Genomic DNA, 19,288 nt, shown 5'->3' with positions numbered 1-19,288 from the left:
CAAAGTAGACCAGAAAAACATCCATGGCGATACTCCATACCACATCATGTTCGGTAAGTTGTTGGCAAGGATTTTTCCGGGAGAAAGTCGTTGCATAGAAACAATTTGCGAGAAGGTTTAATCTTTCATTCTGGTTTTAAGTGCAATTTACGTATCTATATTGATTTGCTTGATCACAGGACCGGATATCTGTGGACCTGGTACCAAAAAAGTACATGTCATTTTCACCTATAAGGGGAAAAACTTGCTGACGAAGAAAGATATTAGATGCAAGGTAATTATAAAGCATTAAGGAGACAAAATTTTTTCATCAGTGAGAATTTTAGTTGGCCTTCATTAGTGATTGATCTGAAATTTCTCCTAAGTGGGAGTATTTTTCTCTTGGACCTAATTGTTTTAATATAACACCAAAATCCCAGAACCCTTCAAAACTTTATTGGACAGTCAGGACAAAGAAGTAGTCACCTTGGGAAAAGTACAGTAACTGAGAAACAAATAGGAACTTGATTGTGCTCAAGTGTCACTGAACTCACTGAAACTTGTGATGTGTATTTAGTGGAAAGAAGGCCATCTCTTTTACCTTTGTAAAGACATTTTGAGGTGGGAAACTAGGAGAAAGATAAATGAATAGTGAAGTATCTGTTCAACCCCAGGCAAATCGCACAGTATTAAAGGATGGTATGAGTGATAAATGCAAGGTTTTGTTTAGGGTCTTGGGTTGATCTTAACTTCCTCAACATTTGCCTACAGAATGTATTGAATATCATAATACATAGCTCGAGGACAATTAAATTCACCAAAAACCACTTATCGAAGTCAGCAGTTTGTAGTGAGAAGAATGTCGCCCTAACCACCAGATTTTTCTCTCAGGATGATGAATTCACCCATCTTTACACACTGATTGTGAAGTCTGATAACACCTACGAGGTTCGCATTGATGGAGAAAAGGTTGAAAGTGGGGAGCTTGAAGCTGACTGGGATTTTCTGCCACCAAAGAAGATCAAGGATCCTGAGGCCAAGAAACCAGAGGATTGGGATGATAAAAAGAAAATTGATGATCCAGAGGATAAAAAACCGGAGGTAGATTTGAAAATGTCAAGTGTTAGGTATAACTGAGTTGAGGTCAATCTCTTATGTGAATTAATCTGATAACCCTGCCAACTGGAGAAATCTTGTTACTGCTTTGTAGCTGACTTGCAAGGGTATGTGAAAAGAATTCCTAGAACCTTGATATCATTTGCATAATGAAAGAAGTTTTGTTGTCAGTGTAATTCAATGTGAGAATTCTCTTTGACAGGATTGGGATAAGCCTCAGCACATTCCTGACCCTGATGCCAAGAAGCCCGATGACTGGGATGATGAGATTGATGGTGAATGGGAACCTCCAATGATTGACAACCCAGACTACAAGGTTGGTGGATGACCCTGTAAGCAAAAATTAAACTCCAATAGGCCAACTGTCTGGATCATTGTATGTGCTAGTTTTTGAGATGTCGCGTTTTAAGTTGAACTTTGCTTTGATTATTCTGCATTTTCTTCTTATAGGGAGAATGGAAACCCAAACAGATTGACAATCCTAACTACAAGGGAGAATGGGTCCACCCAGAAATTGACAATCCTGAATACCAACCTGATGACCAACTTTATAAGTATGATGACTTTGGTGCCATCGGTTTTGATCTGTGGCAGGTAGGCTATGATATTTTTGTGTTCACTTCTCAAGACCCTACAAAGAGTGTGATCTAACAAACCTTTTTTTACTCCTTTTCTCTTTTTTTTTTTTTTTCAGGTGAAATCTGGAACCATTTTTGATAATATCCTTGTAACAGATTCTGTGGAATATGCAGAACAATTTGCAAAGGAAACGTTTGAGAAAACCAAGGAAGGTGAAAAGAAAATGAAGGATGAGCAGGATGAAAAGGAACGCAAAGAGAGAGAGGAAGAAGAAAAGAAGAGGAAAGAAGAGGAGGACAAGAAGAAGGCAGAGGAAGAAGATGAGGAAGAAGAGGAAGAGGAAGAGGTGGGTCGTTTGGACAAGATAAGAAGGGAAAAAATTCTTTGGACAAAATTGTGATTTTTATTACAAAACTTTAATTTCATTTCAATATGCAGCACCAATGACTAGACTCAAATAGCTCAAATGTATCTTTGGGTAAAAAATACTGTAGTTAGAATTATAACTTGCACCAGTAAATGGCCATGGTATGTTGATGAAAATTGGTAACTTAAACTATTTGCTTTCTTCATTGTTGCAGGAAGAAGAAGGCAAAGAATCTGAGGAGGAAGCAAAAGAAGACGATGCAGCTGAGGAGGGTAAAGAAGGAGCAGAAAGTGAAGAAAGTGCAACAGAGGATGAAGAGGAGGAAACAAAAACCAAGGACGAACTTTAATTGAATCTGATGCATCTAGGCATTTTTATTGACTTAAAAGAACTCTATGAAGCACACATAACTAAATGGTGTGTGACTTGGTTTTAGGTGGTGTATCAAATTGCTTCGTGTGTTGAAGTTAGCAGAAAAAATAGGCCTCTTCCATTGTCTATACTTTTATAATTTCTTTTTAAAGGAAAACATGGAAATACTGAAATGCAACTTGGTAATCTTCTTTTGCTCTTTGTATGCATCCATCAATTATTATCTTTTTCAAGCATGGAAAGGCCCATCCCCTGTGGTTACTCTTGCTTTAGTTACCAAACTAATTTAATTTCATGTTTAATAATAAAAAAAAAGATAAGAAACAACTTTGTAACATATTTTATGGTTTGCTTTCCTCCCCTGTTATGTTGTGGCATTTGTGCTTCCTTGCATGGAAAGCCCAGATGAAAAGGGGAACTGAGAATTTGTGCAATGACTGGAGAAGTAAGAGCATTAAGAGTGTATTATGAATGGAATAAACTATTTAGATGATTATCTCTCAAAATAGTAACATGAAGAACCCAAAAATGAATGATGAATCTGTGAAGATTCATAGTCGAGACAAATCATTACCAAATTAAATTGAATGTTGAAGTTAAGGTTTAGATACTCCCTGCAGAGTAGAGAACAATATGAATGACTGCATGCAGATATGCAGAGCTAAATCAAGCATGCAACCTTATTGTTGTCCTTTATTCTTATCACCATTTATGGTAAGTTCAATTAAAGAGATTTCGCGTATAATCGTTTTCATGCGAATGTAAATTAGTGCACCTAAATTAAGGTCACTTCCCACCAGTAGATGCTGACTAAATTGGAGTCACATTTTAACTTTACGAAAAAACAAAAATCCCTTATTGCGTGCGAGTTATTTAGAAGAACGTATTTTCAAATTTCAATAAATCTGGAAGGTGTGACAATCTCGTACCTGGGTGAGTCCCCTGGGGGTATTCTCGTGGCAAGCACTCATTTTCATGTTTTCTGCATACTTGATGAAAGCGACTGATACTTTGCTCCACGCTGGCGTTCAGATGTCGTAAAAAGAAGTCTCCGTCAAAACAAAATTTTTCGTTTATTAAGTTAAAAACGAGGTTACCAGCCTTGATACAAAAACATTCACAAGCGCCTCGAATCCAGTTTTTCCATTTTTGCTGCGGGTTTTTCCGTTGCCTTTGACAACTTTGCCCATTTTTGTGTCGTTCTCAACGCGCCACTGAGCGATTGGGATAAAAAAAGAAAAAAACGCGTCTGCAATGCGTTACTTTCCCGGGAAATCTTGATTCGTCGTCATTGCGCTTCACGCCTTATCGGGTCCTGACGCTTTTTATTGGGAAAACTCGCTGAAATTATATTATTATCGAAAACTTCATAGTTTGCTAGGATTTTAGTGATGCTGACGCCCGTACGTATTTCTTCCGAAGGACATCCACGTAGGTGGGAGGTAATAGCGCTAAACTGGTAGATTCTATGCAGTAGCTAATGTTTTATCGGTGGAACATCAAACCAACAAAATTCCAGATCACATTGTAGACCATCAACGAATCCTTTTTCCTTGACACGTGTTTCGGTTTCAGGCGAAGGTTCATACAGGTCACTGGTCTTTTATGGGCTCAGCGCTGACTCCCAAACAACTGGCTTCCCCATAATCTTTCAATAGCTGAGAAAAATAGGTGTTTTTAGAGAACCTATAAATTTATAATTATTTATTATTCTTGAGGATTCTAACTTTTGAAGAGCTCAACTTCTTCTCGGTTGTTTCTCATTTCGGTCTGCCACTTCCGGATCCTCGCTGTCTGCCTACTCCATGGGTCACTATTTTACTTCAGAAGAAGTTGTTTCTAGTAGGGCCTGAATCGTCGGTACAGCGCCAGGAAGAAGTACTTTTTTGGTTTTTAAGGCCCATTTCAACCATGTAGCTTTTCCCGTAACAATCGGGAGAAAATTGACTGGTATAAGCAACAGAATGTTCGGAAGGCTCGACGACATCGGCTCTTCTCAATTGAACAAATTTGCACCTTTCGGAAATTTATGCCCGATTTTGTTTGAATTGGTACAAAACTGAGCGACAATGCTTTACCATCATGAAAAAATTGAATATATTCCAACAGATTGTAAGCACAAAAATCGTGACGAGACCGGCAAACAACGGCTTCGAAAAAGACTTGCACGTATTTCAAGTACGTATTTCAAGTATTACACGTAGTACCATACTAACTATGTAAAAATTTTTGACCGCCAGTACCGCAAAGTGCCACAAACAGCTTTGTGAATAGAAAATGAACGTTTTTGGGGCTTACACATAGTACCATACTAACTATGGCTTAAATGCCCTTTAAACTGTGTTCTCAGGAAAGGCATCTACATGGGCAGTAGCTGCTCAACCATTCCCAAATTATCATGCGTACATTGGTAATATAACCCTGGCTGGAGGGAACCAAAGTAAGGTTTGGTAAAAATGGGACCAACAAGATGGCAAGACGTAACTTGACTCAAACATGATCAATTTAAGAGAGATTGTCTTCTAGAAAGAACCTTTCTGTTACAACTGGACCCTTTGAAAAGTCAACATCTAAGGCCTGATACTAAATCATCAAATTTACTTTCAACAAGATTTTCCAAGTTTTAAAGAATGTCTAAAGGAAGTGAAACTCTATTAACTGCTTTTCAGCCCATTGATACTGATAAAAGATTTGTGCATGAGCAAAATTAACAAAATGTTCACAAGATGTTGTATTCTACCTTGTACCTTACCTTTCATGGTAGAATAGAGGGGCCTCTGAATTTGTGTAAGCCAGTTGAAAATGAGTCATGGTTTCTGGACAGAAAAACAATTTTAAGAATGTTTGTTAGCAAGGCTGGCCACAGCCTCAACAAATTTGTAGTAGTTGTACTTGATATCATATTCCATATCATACCAAAAATTGACTGCAATGCACCCATGAGATTGTTGAACATGATGAAACCATAAGGAAGGTAGATACAACATCTCCCCTGCAGTCACTACACATGTGACAGGGTTAGCTTTTGCATAGTTTGGATATTTATTCAGATCTGGATTCAATGGATCAATAGCAATCCAGGGCACTTTTTGTTTTAGTGCTGCTTCTGTAAAGTTCTCAACAATTTCGTCCACAATTTCAAAATCACCATTATTGCTAGCTTTATATCTGGCTGGGGAGTATAATTCATAAGGAATCAAAGGCAAGTCACTTGGTGGTAACAATGTGAAAACTTTAGAACCAGAAATCACGCAATATAAATTTTCATAATGATCTTTGTGCATCGAGGTGACAGCTCTTTTGTCTCCCATCCAAAAGTTGACTGCATCAGGGTTTTTATCAAATGCCTCTGTTGCCCAAGGTATATCACATGCAGCTTCTTCGCATAATTCTTTAAAATCGCTCGTTAAGTTAGAATTTTGCTTCTGAACGTAAAATATCCCTTGTTCTTTAGATTTTCCTTCAAGAATGTCTAGAAACTTGGAGAATTCCATCTCCCGTTCTTCCGGCATGACGAACTTATCTCCCACTACGGCATCCGCGTATCCATTAGGTGTGACCGCAACAGTTACGGTCCTGTGTCCAATTTTCTGTCTCAAATAATCGCTATTCCATTTTTCAAGCGCTGGCCAATGATTGAACGCGTTTTTTATGATAACTGGAACATTTGGGCTCACCCAGTCCCTCAAAAATTCCAAGGGAGTCGGAGGTTTTCCAAGCCTTGGCACCTCTAAATTAAGATAAAGTTCTTTCGCTTCGACTGATAAGTTTTCTAGCGCTTCTGATAACCTATTTACCGAGGCCATTTTGTCGGAAAGGCCAAAGCATAATTTTTAGACGTTGTCCGCCATAATGAACGTAAAGCTTGGTTACCAAGTTGATAAGTTCCCAGGAATCCTCAGCCTAATTTTATTCTACATTCCTTCCCTTCGTTGAGATTTATTGCGTCTCTTGCTGGAGTAATTATGCTTCTAATTCTTTCTGAGCAGCAAAAAGAACATTTGAAGTTCTTGACATCTTTGGAACTCGATATAGTCCTTGAGTTTGCCCGAATATCCCTGGATTCTATTCTCAAAGGCTCTTCGAATCCCAAAATCTTCCAAGCGGCTGCTCAAAAGCTCGGCGTTGAGGTGGACACGGTGAAAAATGGAATTAGTGGTTTGCAAAATGTCTTCACAGAGAGTTCTCGCTTGATGGTTGGTCAAATTGACTTTCAGGATTCCATTATGACACTTGGTTTCTCCGAAGAAATGATCGGTGCTTTGTTGAAGATGTATTTGGAAAATCGCAAAGAAATTAGGAACATCTTGGGAGAGATGAGCTTGCGAACCGCACATTACCACGATCTGGAATGGAGATTTGATGTAGAGCTTGCCAGCAGGTCACTGCAGCATCAGACAAACCCTGTGATCATTATGAGGTTACATACAAAACGGGGAGAGAAGAAGTCCGCAGACATACTTCAAACTGATCCAGTGAACTTGATTCATCTTACTTCAGAGTTGGAAAACGCAATGCAGGAAATGAAAACTGCTCACTGCCGAAGAATTGTTCGAAATATAAAATGAACTACTGAAATGAATTGATAGCCAGCCCAAAAGACCCATGCTTTTATTCTCGTACTCAATTCCAGGGAATGCCTCCCTTCAAGGGTTGGGATGTGTGGGAAGAGGGGAAGGCTGTTTCTAAATACACCTGCACAAGTATGCTCACCCCTAACTGCCTTCAGAAAACTAAGCAGTGTCCACAAATTTCTCTGTGGGCTAGTGGTAACCACTTGGGATTAACTCCAAATGATATCCTTGAAAATTTGTTATTCTTTTAACCTGTTTACTTAGCAGTGAATTAAAATTTGAATGAAGATTTAGCCAATAATCACTCTTGAGAATCAAAGGGATGTAACCCACTGTACCTCCATTTTCTATAACTGGCTTGGGTTATTTTCTTTTTTAAGGGTTACCTTTGTGATCAAAAGTGGCCTTTGTTGGATAGGGATGTGGATCTAAGGGTACCACCCACCCCACCTAAAGGAGGGGGCATTGGGGTCTAATCTAATCTAAATGTCTAATTTGCAAAGGGTGATACAGCCCATCCATCCAGGGAAGGATATCCACCACACTGATCTTGTGCATGGGAAATGAACCATCTCCTACCCCTAACCCTGCAGGGGATGGGACCTATGGTTTCTTTGTCCTTATCCAAGAAGACTAGAATCATCAGAAACCGCAAAAAATTCGATCAAGACTGAAAACTGCTTGCAAAACCTTCTAAACCAACAAATTTGAACATCTCAGTTGTCAAAATCCTAATTGATCTGATACTATGGTTACAAGAGGAGCAACATAGGTTTCGCAGCTATTCAAGATCAGTAGAGGCACATGACTGCTGCTCAGATTAAAGAGAAACTGGAACCCCAATATGAAAAAGCGAAAAAGCACATCAGTTACCAAATCCGAGTACCTGTCAAAATTTAGACGAAAACCGAAAACCAAATGCTGAAAAGAGAAAATCTGCAAAACGCAATGACCAGCAAAACCGAAAAACTGAAGGTTATTTTTGGCACAAAAACCGCAAAAACCAGTCTAAAAAATGGCCAAAACCACAAAATTACAAACCTCAATGCCCCCCTCCTCTAGTAAAACCAACTAGAAGACACAAGTTTGACAGATCCATTCTACATAGCTTTCAACATTTTTTTTCCTCTTTGAACTCCCTGAAATGACAAATGTTTTCTCTCTATGAACTTATTGTGTAGCAGATTAGGGTTTTATATTTAATGCTTCTTTAGATTGATGTTAGCAGTTGACTGCTTTGCTAGGCCAGCTGAGAGAATCATGGTATGCCTGGCATTTTTAACTCTTAGGTTATTTCAGGCAGCCAGCGCCCCTATTATTGTCTGTACTATTATTATAAATTTTTCTTTCTTGTATATTTTGGGGTGAAGAAATAAAGTTGTTGTCGTTGTTGGTAAAATAGTATCCACTGAATATTGTGCAAGATAATGGTAGGGCTTATCATGATTGTAAAAATGGAAAGGAAATATGAGCCAAAAAAGCAGTTAAATATACCAAAGCCCTCTATTGTTTTTAAGGTATTAAAAGGTATCTCAATTTGTTAATTCTCAGTCTTTTACCCTTTCAATTTATTTGATGAACTACATACAGAAGTTCCATTTTTAACTACTAACTTGGATCACATTGTATTCAGTGAGATCATGGTTCAAAACACTGCACAATCCAGAAAGTTATGGTATCTGTTTTTAAGTTTTCATTATGTTACTATTGTCCTCTACTCAGATGTCATCACCAACAAATAAACAATTTTTGGACATGGTTCAGCAAAATATAGTGACTTCTTAATGGCAGACATACTATTTACAAAAGAGGAAAACTTAGACGTATAACAGATGAGTGTGATACTGACAAATCACAATATTTCAAAATGATCCTGTTCAATAGTTTCTGGAGTTTGTTTTCATAATTATTTTGAGGGTTGCCAAATCTGAAGGTTTATGGAGGTGATCTGCTATTTTCCACAGATGTTCATAAGCAGAATATTCTTTGGAGCAAAACATAGTTTGCACATGGGCAACATCAATTTGTGGGCAGTTATTTGCAGGTCAAATGGTGGGTCCTTGGCCACTGAACCAGAAAATATGCACATCTTGATAATCCACTTTGCTGCTCACCTGTTTTGATGTTGTGGCAGCAAACACAATCACACAAACTGTTAACAGTCTAAAGTTTCAGTATCTGTGTGTCTTTATTGTTCAAAAGATAAAATTACATATCTTATGTTACATCTAATACAGGAAGTACACTTTCACAAAGCTACATTATACTTAAAAACAATTCTATTAAAAAATGTATTCTTAAAACGGTTTGTGCGAATAGCGGGCATGACAGGGGATTTATTTCTCAAATTATACTTCGTGATCTTGGTCTCAGGGAAGTAGGCTCTAAGAGGATGGCTCAGGATAGTTGAAACCTTGCAACAAATTTTGTGATCTTGCGTTTTAAGTAAGTCACCTATCACTAATTTCTTAGATATGTATTTACGTTTAAAACAACGATCTAAAAACTGCTGGGCTATAGTTAGCTCTGACTCAGAGGCCCCATGCACAGATAGAGCATAAGTGATATTAGGTAGGACAATGGAATTAAATAAAACATCTACTTCTGCTTGGCTACATCCTTCCTTGCGGAGGCATCTGATAACGTATAACCCTTTATTAGCTTTACCTAACTTTTCTTTTAGGTGAGTACTGAATTTGCAGTTCGGCTGAAACGTGAGACCAAGAATGGTTATTGTACTAGTCTGAGGTATGCCAAAAATACTTTTGTAGGCCTCGGCAGTGTGACCTTTTTTATACATAATAAGCTCTTTACATTTAGTAGAATTTGAATTCATTCTATTTTGGCTTGCCCACTGTAAAAACTGATTTATTAAGTCTACAGAGTGATCTTTATAATAATATACCGGAGCAATAATCGTACAGTCATCAGCGTATTTGAAACCAAGTGTCTCGTTCCCTAATTTAATTTCCAGATCGTTAAGAAATATATTGAACAAATAAGGTCCTGAAACACTACCCTGGGTTGTGCCCTTGTTAACTGTTTTCCAATTACAGACATGATTCCCGAAAATAACTCTTTGTTTTCTATCTCGCAAAAAACCTAACCACCAGTTTATGATATACGGGTTAAGTGGTAGACTCTTAAGTTTCTCAGCAAGGAGTTGATGGCTCACAGAGTCAAAGGCCTTACTGAAATCCATCGCGAACATCCGCACTGCCTTGCACTTGGGATCATCAAGAAACTTGCAGATCTTATTCTGTATAAGTAGCAGAGCATCTGTGCAGCTCCCTCCTTCTCTATACGCGAATTGACTATTCAACAACTGTTCTTCTACCGGCCTTTGGGCGTGAATCTTATAGACTGCCTTTTCCAGGGCTCTTGCTATTACAGGGGTTACGTTGATCCCCCGGAAGTCCCCGGAAGTCCCCCTGAGTATAACTCAGTTTTTCTTGAATCAGTTACAACTGATAGATAACAATAAAAATAAGTTTAAATAATCAATCAGCTTTTTTCCAAACAGCCGCCTTCTTATGAATAGAACCTACCTGTAAGATTAGTTTTTTACAATAACCCTAACTTACTCTGAGAACGAGAAACAGTCATTCTCCTGCCTCATAATCTCGCACATTGACATGATGTTAATTCAGGTTCTCTCAAAAATACTCTGGAAAATAATCATCCATGGATCTATTTACAAAGGTCATAAAAGACCGGCCAGCCACTCCTTAGTTACACCTTGATATTACTCAAAATTTCTCAGGTTGCAACCAAATTCTGACAAACGACTCTACTTCTTAAAAAAAACCCTCTATCAAGTGGACTCCCCAGTATAGACAAAGTACAGTAAATCTTGGCTGTAATCCTTTCCCTCCCATGATGTTGTTAGTGATTCTCCTTACTGTCTGCCATATAATTCTTATATGGCAAGTTTGGAGAATTTGGTATTAGATCAACTAATAATCCCTTAATTGATATTTTTCTTTATTCTCATGGCTTGTTTACCTGATTTTGTAATGAGAAAATCTATCTTGGTCACTCATGGGAATTAAAGGGTCAAAGTGATCAGGTGACAGAAGCTGATGTATGTGATACAATCTCCTGTTCCCAGTCACACAAACATTGGTGTTTTTTTTACTGAAGCTAAGCCTTACAAAAGAAAATCAGATTCTTTTGGAGAACTCTACGTTCTCATATTGATAGGGACATGGTCCAGACTATCCTAAACATTCTGAATTATCCCCATCACTTTTCATATAAGTTTTTTTTAAGATAGTCAAGGATTGCTACTTGAGTGTGCTACCATACCACTATTCAACTGTGGAATCCCTGTTGCATAATATCTTAGTTCTGCTGCTTAGTCATGACTTCTTGCTATTGTTCTCACTGGAAGTAGAATTTCAGTTTAAAATGCAGACGTTCTCCTCCACTGTTTTTGAAAATATCACTTAAAATGCTCTTTAAGTGTCCAAAAGTAGATTTTTCAGAGAGAAAAATGTTTTCTCCCCTTAGTTTTTTTTTTTGGCCTCTCAAAAGAGGCCTTCATGACCAGTTCGAAAGTTCCGCGGTCACCATTTTGATTGGTGCGCAAGGCTCTCTGGGGTGATGACGTAAAATGGTTGCTCGATTCCCTTGCCCTTGGTAAAATTGGTAGCAAAATGCCGCATTGCGTTGCTTTTGAGTGTAGTATTCAAGCTAAAAACAGGAAAGGGGTAAGACTCTTCAAAGCAATGCTGTTCAAAGTGCTTCCAACACAGATGCAAGTCTTTGGGCAAGGATGTCCTTCCAACAGCATGAATCCAAGCTCGTTGAATCGCTGCATCATTCGGAAAATTGTGGAAATGAATTTCGGGATCGTTTTTCCTGTTTTTAGCTTGAATACTACACTCAAAAGCAACGCAATGCAGCATTTTGCTACCAATTTTACCGAGGGCAAGGGAATCGAGCAACCATTTTACATCATCACCCCAGAGAGCCTTGCACGCCGATCAAAATGGCGACCGCGGGACATTCGAACTGGTCACGAAGGCCTCTTTTGAGAGGCCAAAACACAAAATCTAAGGGGATAGAACATTTTTCTGTCCAAAAAATCTACTTTCGGACAGTTAAAGAGAATTTTAAGGGATACTTTCAAAAACAGTGGAGGATCCTTTAAAATAAGTTCAATTAGGCAAATTCGTTTTCCATGCTACTTTTTACATAGTGTAAGAGAAACATATATTTTTGGGTTTACATGCCCTTAAAGATCAAGACAGGTGGAAACTTGAGTATTACAGAAGAATGTTGAAGACTTTTGGGGGCTTACACGACTACAATTTACAAATCTTTTATTTTACTCCTCCCACCACTCTTCCCTCTGCCTCTCTGTACCTGATGACAGTCTTGACAGCTGTTCTCCACTTGCTCCTATCTGTGGCCAGTGCTTCCCAATTAGCTGGGTTGATTACCCCTGTCTTCAGAGTGAGGTGTTATTGTTTCCTGTTTGTTGATGAACCATTTCCAATATTCAGATACAATGAAATATATGAAGTTCATATATTTGCGGTATTAGATACATATGATACATGATCCTCGCAGTAGATAGCGCTATTTAAGCAATAGCGAAAAACAGACCTGACCGCTGCACTAGTATCGCAGAGGTCAGTGGTTCGAATCCCGTACAGGCCTGATTTTTTTCAGGTCTGTTTTTTGCTATTGCTTAAATAGCGCTATCTACTGCGAGGATCATGTATCATATGCATTTCCAATATTATTCTAAATATATGTTTGACCTTTTGACTAAAGAGTGAAAAGTCAGTGCTGTCTCATCAGTTACACAATCTTTCGCATCATATTGCTTACTCACTTTCCTCACCAGATCTATTGTCCATTTCCATGCTGATATCATTGTCTTCTTTCATGTCTGTGTTGACCTCAATTGTTAGCTGTTCAAGAGTTTCACCCAGCATGTGAACACTAAAAGTATCCTCTCGTTGAATTCCAAGTGCCTTATGGAAATAGCCTATTGCTTCATGGTGATTTCCTAAGAGACTACTGACAAAGCCAAGGGCAGAGAAAGTGGAAGCCTTGTTTGGAACAAGAACAAGTGCTTGCTTGTGGTATCGTAATGCTTCTTGGTATTTCCCTAGCTTGCGGCAAGCGTGGCCAAGGTTACTAAGCAGAGTTTCCCAAGTTTCTGAGAGAACTTCCCCGCTAGTGATCTGCGCTTTCTGGAGAGCTGCCTTGAAGTTCTTTTCTGCTGAAAGATAATCTCCATTTTGAAAGGCAATCACACCCATTTCCTGCTTCACAAAAGGATCATCTGGTGAAAGAATTAAAGCCTGTTCAAAAAACCTTTCAGCCAGTTTTGCATTATTGGTTTTTCCATACTCCAGGCCAATATAGAGAAGAGGCAGATGGCATCTTGGCATCAGCTTAGATGCTGTGAAGTAAGCTGCCATTGCTTGATCATGCTCTCCTTCTGCAGCAAAAGCATGCCCAAATGCAAGCCATGCTGGTCCATAAACTCGTTCCAGACTGGTAGCTTTGCTAAAGTACCTCCTAGCCTGCTCATACTTTTCAATAACATAGTAATAGCAGCCAACTGCATACCAAGCGACTGCCTTATGGGGATAGTTATCAACCAGCTTATGTCCAAGGTAAAACAATTCATTCATTTTCTTCAGTTCTACCAGGCAGGTGATATGAATGGGCAAGCAAGCTTCATGATAAGGATCAGACATCAGGACAGCAGATGTCATCTTGTATGACTGATGGTAACTGCAGTTGTAAAAGTGCCGCTCAGCCATTCCAGCGACTACATCCAGGTTGTCATACAAGCTTTCCAAACCAGGAGGTAGCTTCGGGTCAACTGGTTTGCAGTACCTTTTCATCTTTCCTTCGTACAAGAATTTCAACAAATCAACCTCTTCAGGCATGCATTGCTCCGAGAAAGGCAGAGAAGAAAGCAATTCTCGTTCTTCTTTATCGGTCAGCATGTGATGAGAAACAAGTAGATCAAACGCTTCAAAACAGCGCACGTCATTTTTGAGGGCATCTTTGAAACAATCTGTGGCTAAAGCTCGGTTATCCATAGCCTCATACACGACTCCTTTCAACAAACAAACTGCACTTTCGAGCTTTTTCGTTCCGCCGACAAAGCAAATCTCCGCTAGATCCTTTTCTGTCGGCTCCTTTTGCTCCATGTCCAGAACTTCTAGAGCTTCCTGCCATTGTTTACATTCTGCATGGCACTTGGCGGCCAGATAGCGGCATGCTAGGCTCGTCTGAAGAACGCCTCCACGGCTTCTAAGCACGTGTGAAGCTCGATGGAATTGAGCAGTTAGAAATAAAGTCTGGGCAAGCCAGTATACATCTTGGATGTCTCCATTAGACAGGGATACAGCTTTATCTGCCCAAAACAAAGCCGTTTTGTACAAATGCATGTCTATATATTGACGAACAAGGTTTCGAAGTTGAGAGATATCAACCTTCCCGCCAGTCGCCATCTTGGATTTTTGGGGAATACCGCTTAAATGTTGTGAATTTACCATGGCGCAAATTTCTTTTGTGGGGGTGGGGAGAGGGGAGTCAAAAAATATTGATTCACTAATTTGGTTATCTTTTAGTCCTTTGATTTTGGATTCCCTCTTAATCAAATTAAGATACCTTATGTATGGTGCTGCATTTTCGATATTTCAATTCAACTCTCAATCTTTGATTCGTTATTGATTCGTTCCTTTTAGATTTTGTCACCTCTCCCCACAGGACAATTTGACTAAACTGCGACTGCGGAGAAAATGGCCGCGAATTGAAGTGGAATGTAATTGTTAGGCAGTTTTCCCCTTAATTTCTTCGCTGCCGTGTCCTTATGAGGATTTTGTTCACCATATGTTACGAGATATCGGCTAGTTTCTGCTGAGCTGTGGTTGTTACAACTCGAGGCTTTCCAATCATGTCTTCCGGTGAGAAACTTCCTAAAGGCAAGGGCAAGAAAGCTGCCCCGAAAGCTAGTTCCACTAAAGGTACGACATGTTTTGTTTCTGTCATGAAATTTGGTTTTAGATAACGAACTTGGAGCCAATAGGTAAATGAATTTTTCTTTAATAGCGTTGTTGAGAGACATCTAAATTTCACCCGGATGATATGTAGAATTATTGTTCTTAACCATGTATGACATTCCAGTCAGTTTTACGCCCCTACGCTCAAATTGCGCGACCCGTGTCCATAACAAACATTGACAAACATCTGTTTTGATGAAGAGTGAAATAGTTCTGTTTTTTTTTTTTTTTTATACGATACCATTCATTTCATTGTCTTCCTTTTTTTCTTTTTCGTAATAACAAGGTAAAGAACCTCAGCTGAACGACCGTCGATTCCGAGGAGAAGGCGTAAAATTCAAGTGCAAAGTAAGTTCTTCAATGTCTCCTCCTACACGATTTAAACAAGGAACTCAAAACTGTGAATCGCTAACGCATCAGTTAGATTTTGGTTATAACCATACTTGAATTCTTGTGTTATATTATTTAACGTATAGTAACGTTAAACAGATCTTCGGTAAAACATGATATAAATTATAAGAATTTGTAAACTGTTGTAGGCTGAGGGGTGATGTACATTTAAAGACGTGCAATTGCTTAGTAACGGTTGTCTCTATTTCTTGCAGCTTGTAGGCACAGCAGATGTGAACAACGCAAGAGGTGATGCAATGTGTGCAGAGGTCATCAACAATTTAAAGGTTGGTAGTTGTTTGAATTAATATTGTAGCATACAATTTTAGTTACATCACGTAAATATCGATTTTGATTGGTTCTGTGCGGGCTTATTTGGGTGTTACGAAAACTAAGACCCTCAAAAGCGAAGACCTAAGACCCGTCGTAGTTTTCGAGATTACAAAAACTAAGACCTCCTAAAATCGAATCCGTCGAAATATAAAGTCAAATTGTAACCAAAACAGGTCTAATCTGTCAAATTATCTCCTGTCCGATCCTTTCCTCCGAGTTTTAGGTCAAATTTAACAGTAAATTTAGGGGTCTTAGTTTTCATAATCTTGAAAACTAAGACCCCTCTTAGTTTTCGTAATTGCGAAAACTAAGACACCCCCAAAACCATTCTATAAAATGACTACAAAGTCAAACTATGACTGTGGACATTATATTAAGAACCCACAGAAAGCTCATATTCAGTCAATCGAGCAATAACACTGGTATACTTGCAATAAGTGGTTTGCACATTATGTCATTGCTGCCATGTTGGTGGGGGCAACCCTAAAACCAGGAAACCGGAAACCGGAATCCGGAATCCAAAAATAAAGCAAAAACAAAGTTTTTCAAATACACAAAAGTTAAGTTGCAAATTTTTCTCCTGGAAATATAAAAAGGTCAATAAAAAATGGCATCAAAGCACAGCTCTTTTGATAAAAAGGACTCCCGGCATTTCAGTTCAATAGACAACCGTTAATCCTTGTGAGGGCTATGGATATGTTGTAGTTCAATTTTATCCTTGGTTCAAATTTTATTTTCCTTTGTTCTTGGTCATGTTAATGTTTGGTAATGAGTTTGAAACAAAGGAAAATAAAATTTGAATCAAGGATAAAATTGAACTACAACAGATATACCAACCATACCAATGCATCATAATTTGATTCTAAGTACTCGAAAAGCGACTAAAGTGCGATTGCTTGTAACTGCCTTGTTGTTAAGTGATCTGCATGCAATTTTCCAGAGTTATAACTTGGCCTTCATGCCCAGTAGATACACAACAAGTCAGCAAATGTCATAGAGAAGAGGCATTTCTATTAATAACTGGTTAAGGGGGTAACAAGTCATCATTTTGCTTTCCACCCTGTCCTGCCCAAGTAATCTAAATCCTTGGTACAAGTGGTGGCGAGAAATGGTCTGTTTATGTTCATGTGGGCCTGGAATCTGTTTTTAAACAAAGATGGAGGATCAAAGCATGAACAGTGTCATGAAAAAGAAAACCTTTAATTGCAAATGTTTGAAGAATAACTTGTCTTGGGTTGTGCTCACTGGTAAGTCTCATTACATACTTAAGGTTTCGTAAAACAGTTCAACCACTCGACCAGCATCCTTAGCTATAAGCTGAAATATTACGAACTAAACTTGACCAAGTATTTTCTCGAATTGTCCGTCCACCAGATTACAACTTAAATCAGTATATCTTTACAAAACCGGTGTCCGGATTCTGGTTTCCGGCTTCTGGTTTCCAGATTCTGGATTCCAGATTCTGATTTCCGGTTTCCATTTTGCTGGTTTTATGGTTGCCCTGTTGGTGGACGTAAACAATAGATATCTCATCAACTTCTTTTGTTGGGAAAGCGCTAACATCGATTTTATCTGTTTCTGAACAAAGGAGTTAATCTCCGACACTGGAAATCGCGACCAGTATTCCTTGCGACTCCCCAAGTTTGTTTTCCAATTTGTCCTGGCCGCTGCTGATCACTTCTTGTGTAAAAACTTACGAAACCTGTGAAGTGGAACTAGGGTGGCTACTGTTGCTTGCCGATATTATTCATCGGCAAAATGTAGTAAGTCAGTAAAAGTGGCGAATTCTGCCAGGGAAATTTTATTGTCTGGAGCTTGGACTTGTCAGGAGAGTTTCCTTGACAGCTGGATTACACCCCATGTTGTGAAACCATTTGTGAAGACATCACGTTTTTTCTTTGCTTCTTTTGTCACATTTCTTCACTTTGTTATGTTTTTTCTTTGCTTTTTTTGTCACATTTCTTCGCTTCATGATGTTACAGTAGCACGGGAAATCTAACCGAATTTATTATCGAATATGAGCTGTGGGTTCTTAAGTTAATGTCCATGTGCAATCCGCCAAAACCTAGCACGTGTGCAGAAGTTATTCAGTACCGTCACAGGTAACGCAATCTCGATCGCAGAGACACGTAGAATAACATCCATCTTCAATGGAAAGCCAATGTTATGATTTAAAGGATAGACAACAAAATTAAAGATCAATTGGGGTAAGGCATATTTTCAGTGTACAATTATACGTAGGTAGTGTATTGCTTTCATCGTCTCTATAAAGCCACAATGCTGAAAATATGTCTGCAAATTGTTAGAAGAAGTGGATCGTCTAGCACGCGTACAATTATAGTTTTTGGTTGTTTTACGGATTATAGTCTTTGAACGGTCATAATTCAACTTTGTAGACATTTTACAGACTGGTTTGGTGGGGGTCTTAGTTTTCGTAATTACAAAAACTAAGAAGGGTCTTAGTTTTCGAGATTATGAAAACTAAGACCCCTAAATTTACCATTAAATTTGACGTAAAACTCGGTGGAAAGGATCGGACAGGAGATAATTTGACAGATTAGACCTGTTTTGGTGACAATTTGACTTTATATTTCGAAGGATTCGATTTTAGGGGGTCTTAGTTTTTGTAATCTCGAAAACTAAGACGGGTCTTAGGTCTTTGGTCTTCGTTTTTGAGGGTCTTAGTTTTCGTAACACCCAGGCTTATTTTGTGATTCAACTGTTTCTTTATTCCATTCATTTACTTAGTGTTTAGTATTTATCTAATATGATCATTACTTCTTTGTGTTTTCACATATTCACAGTTTCTGTTGTTGAGAAAAGATGTATTATGTCTATTCATCCCAATCTTGTGACTCTCAGAAATTGTTAGACGATAATGAGTAATAGTAATAGAGCCTAAGGAGTCCAATTTGGTTTGTAATCATATAAGTGATTAAAAGAATTGAATGGCAGCAAAACTGGATTCTGATATCTCAGTCACAAATAATTATGATTACTGAGCAAATTAGACAACATGAATTCCTAGTGTCAATAACTATTGCAGTTACTGAGAAAAAAATGTATCTTTGAAAGAGAGGCTTGTCATTGCAATCTTAAATACTTAACTATTACAATCTTGTGATGAAAGTGCAATGGAAGCTCTATGTTTTGTCTAATGAACTAATTTCTTCCACTCTGGGGAAATCCCCAGTTTTGGATGGTAAGTGGTGCTATGGTGACTATCATCAAGTTTGTGATTGGTGGATTCATGTGAGTACATGTATACTCAGTGTGATTGGCTGATGTAGCTGTTGGATTACAACTTTACAGATGAATGTGTAAAAAATAAATCAGTTCATCCACCAATTACATTTGACAAGACTAATGGTTATAATTATAACCAAAGACTTCAGATATTTTTTAGCCATTTGCCATCTGAATTATAATTTCCACTCACCAGAACAATTTTCAAGGCAAGTTAAAAATAAGCCAGAGCTAAGTTGGGTAAAGCAGTTTGTCCAAAATGCAGATTCAACTGCCATGGTAATACATGGTTT

The 19,288-nt window shown here is 38.4% G+C and overlaps 5 protein-coding genes across 7 annotated transcripts in view; 3 read left to right on the top strand and 2 right to left on the bottom strand.

Annotated features, from left to right (window-relative positions):
* The window catches only part of LOC111326816 (calreticulin), a 3,676-nt gene extending 936 nt beyond the window's left edge, over positions 1 to 2,740 (top strand). Inside the window, exons 4-10 of the mRNA XM_088739243.1 lie at positions 1 to 53; positions 180 to 274; positions 871 to 1,080; positions 1,298 to 1,411; positions 1,546 to 1,689; positions 1,790 to 2,020; positions 2,256 to 2,740. The exon at positions 1 to 53 is cut by the window's left edge and continues 11 nt beyond it. Coding sequence (XP_088595369.1) covers positions 1 to 53; positions 180 to 274; positions 871 to 1,080; positions 1,298 to 1,411; positions 1,546 to 1,689; positions 1,790 to 2,020; positions 2,256 to 2,390 — 982 coding nt within the window. The 3' untranslated portion in view covers positions 2,391 to 2,740. The remainder of the gene's footprint in view (positions 54 to 179; positions 275 to 870; positions 1,081 to 1,297; positions 1,412 to 1,545; positions 1,690 to 1,789; positions 2,021 to 2,255) is intronic.
* Positions 2,741 to 5,108: 2,368 nt separating this feature from the next.
* LOC111326803 (bifunctional peptidase and (3S)-lysyl hydroxylase JMJD7) lies at positions 5,109 to 6,265 on the bottom strand. Its single transcript, XM_088739244.1, has one exon. The coding sequence runs from the start codon at positions 6,217 to 6,219 to the stop codon at positions 5,248 to 5,250; it is 972 nt and encodes a 323-aa protein (XP_088595370.1). The 5' UTR covers positions 6,220 to 6,265; the 3' UTR covers positions 5,109 to 5,247.
* A 47-nt stretch (positions 6,266 to 6,312) lies between these two features.
* LOC111326835 (COMM domain-containing protein 2) lies at positions 6,313 to 6,995 on the top strand. The gene has a single exon (XM_022930915.2). The coding sequence runs from the start codon at positions 6,379 to 6,381 to the stop codon at positions 6,979 to 6,981; it is 603 nt and encodes a 200-aa protein (XP_022786650.1). The 5' UTR covers positions 6,313 to 6,378; the 3' UTR covers positions 6,982 to 6,995.
* A 5,307-nt stretch (positions 6,996 to 12,302) lies between these two features.
* On the bottom strand, positions 12,303 to 14,486 carry LOC111326810 (cell division cycle protein 16 homolog). Of its 3 annotated transcripts, none has more exons than XM_022930889.2 (2): positions 12,833 to 14,486; positions 12,303 to 12,465 (listed from the first exon to the last, which is right to left on the bottom strand). In XM_022930889.2, exons 1-2 carry the CDS (start codon positions 14,472 to 14,474, stop codon positions 12,443 to 12,445), a joined length of 1,665 nt encoding a protein of 554 aa, XP_022786624.2. In that variant the 5' UTR covers positions 14,475 to 14,486; the 3' UTR covers positions 12,303 to 12,442. The 3 variants fall into 3 exon arrangements, with proteins under 3 accessions (XP_022786624.2, XP_088595367.1, XP_088595368.1); XM_088739241.1 differs by having other exon boundaries at positions 12,842 to 14,486; XM_088739242.1 differs by lacking the exon at positions 12,303 to 12,465 and having other exon boundaries at positions 12,695 to 14,486.
* Positions 14,487 to 14,622: 136 nt separating this feature from the next.
* Positions 14,623 to 19,288, top strand: part of LOC111326800 (uncharacterized) — a 29,814-nt gene continuing 25,148 nt past the window's right edge. The window contains exons 1-3 of the mRNA XM_022930872.2: positions 14,623 to 14,990; positions 15,313 to 15,374; positions 15,632 to 15,703. Of these exons, the coding sequence (XP_022786607.2) occupies positions 14,921 to 14,990; positions 15,313 to 15,374; positions 15,632 to 15,703 (204 nt within the window). The 5' untranslated portion in view covers positions 14,623 to 14,920. The remainder of the gene's footprint in view (positions 14,991 to 15,312; positions 15,375 to 15,631; positions 15,704 to 19,288) is intronic.

The sequence above is a fragment of the Stylophora pistillata genome, chromosome 11 (genome assembly GCF_964205215.1).
Source record: "Stylophora pistillata chromosome 11, jaStyPist1.2, whole genome shotgun sequence".
Taxonomy (NCBI): Eukaryota; Metazoa; Cnidaria; class Anthozoa; order Scleractinia; family Pocilloporidae; genus Stylophora; species Stylophora pistillata.
The sequence above is the reverse complement of the archived record's forward strand: the minus strand, read 5'-3'. Positions and strand labels throughout refer to the sequence as shown.

Excerpts from the sequence above, each read along its gene's own strand:
- LOC111326803 (XM_088739244.1), bottom strand. The coding sequence starts at position 6,219 with ATGGCCTCGGTAAATAGGTTATCAGAAGCGCTAGAAAACTTATCAGTC.
- LOC111326835 (XM_022930915.2), top strand. The coding sequence starts at position 6,379 with ATGCTTCTAATTCTTTCTGAGCAGCAAAAAGAACATTTGAAGTTCTTG.
- LOC111326810 (XM_022930889.2), bottom strand. The coding sequence starts at position 14,474 with ATGGCGACTGGCGGGAAGGTTGATATCTCTCAACTTCGAAACCTTGTT. Across the intron at positions 12,466-12,832 it reads CAATAGATCTGGTGAGGAAA|GAAACAATAACACCTCACTC; the intron begins GTGAGTAAGCAA and ends ATCAACAAACAG.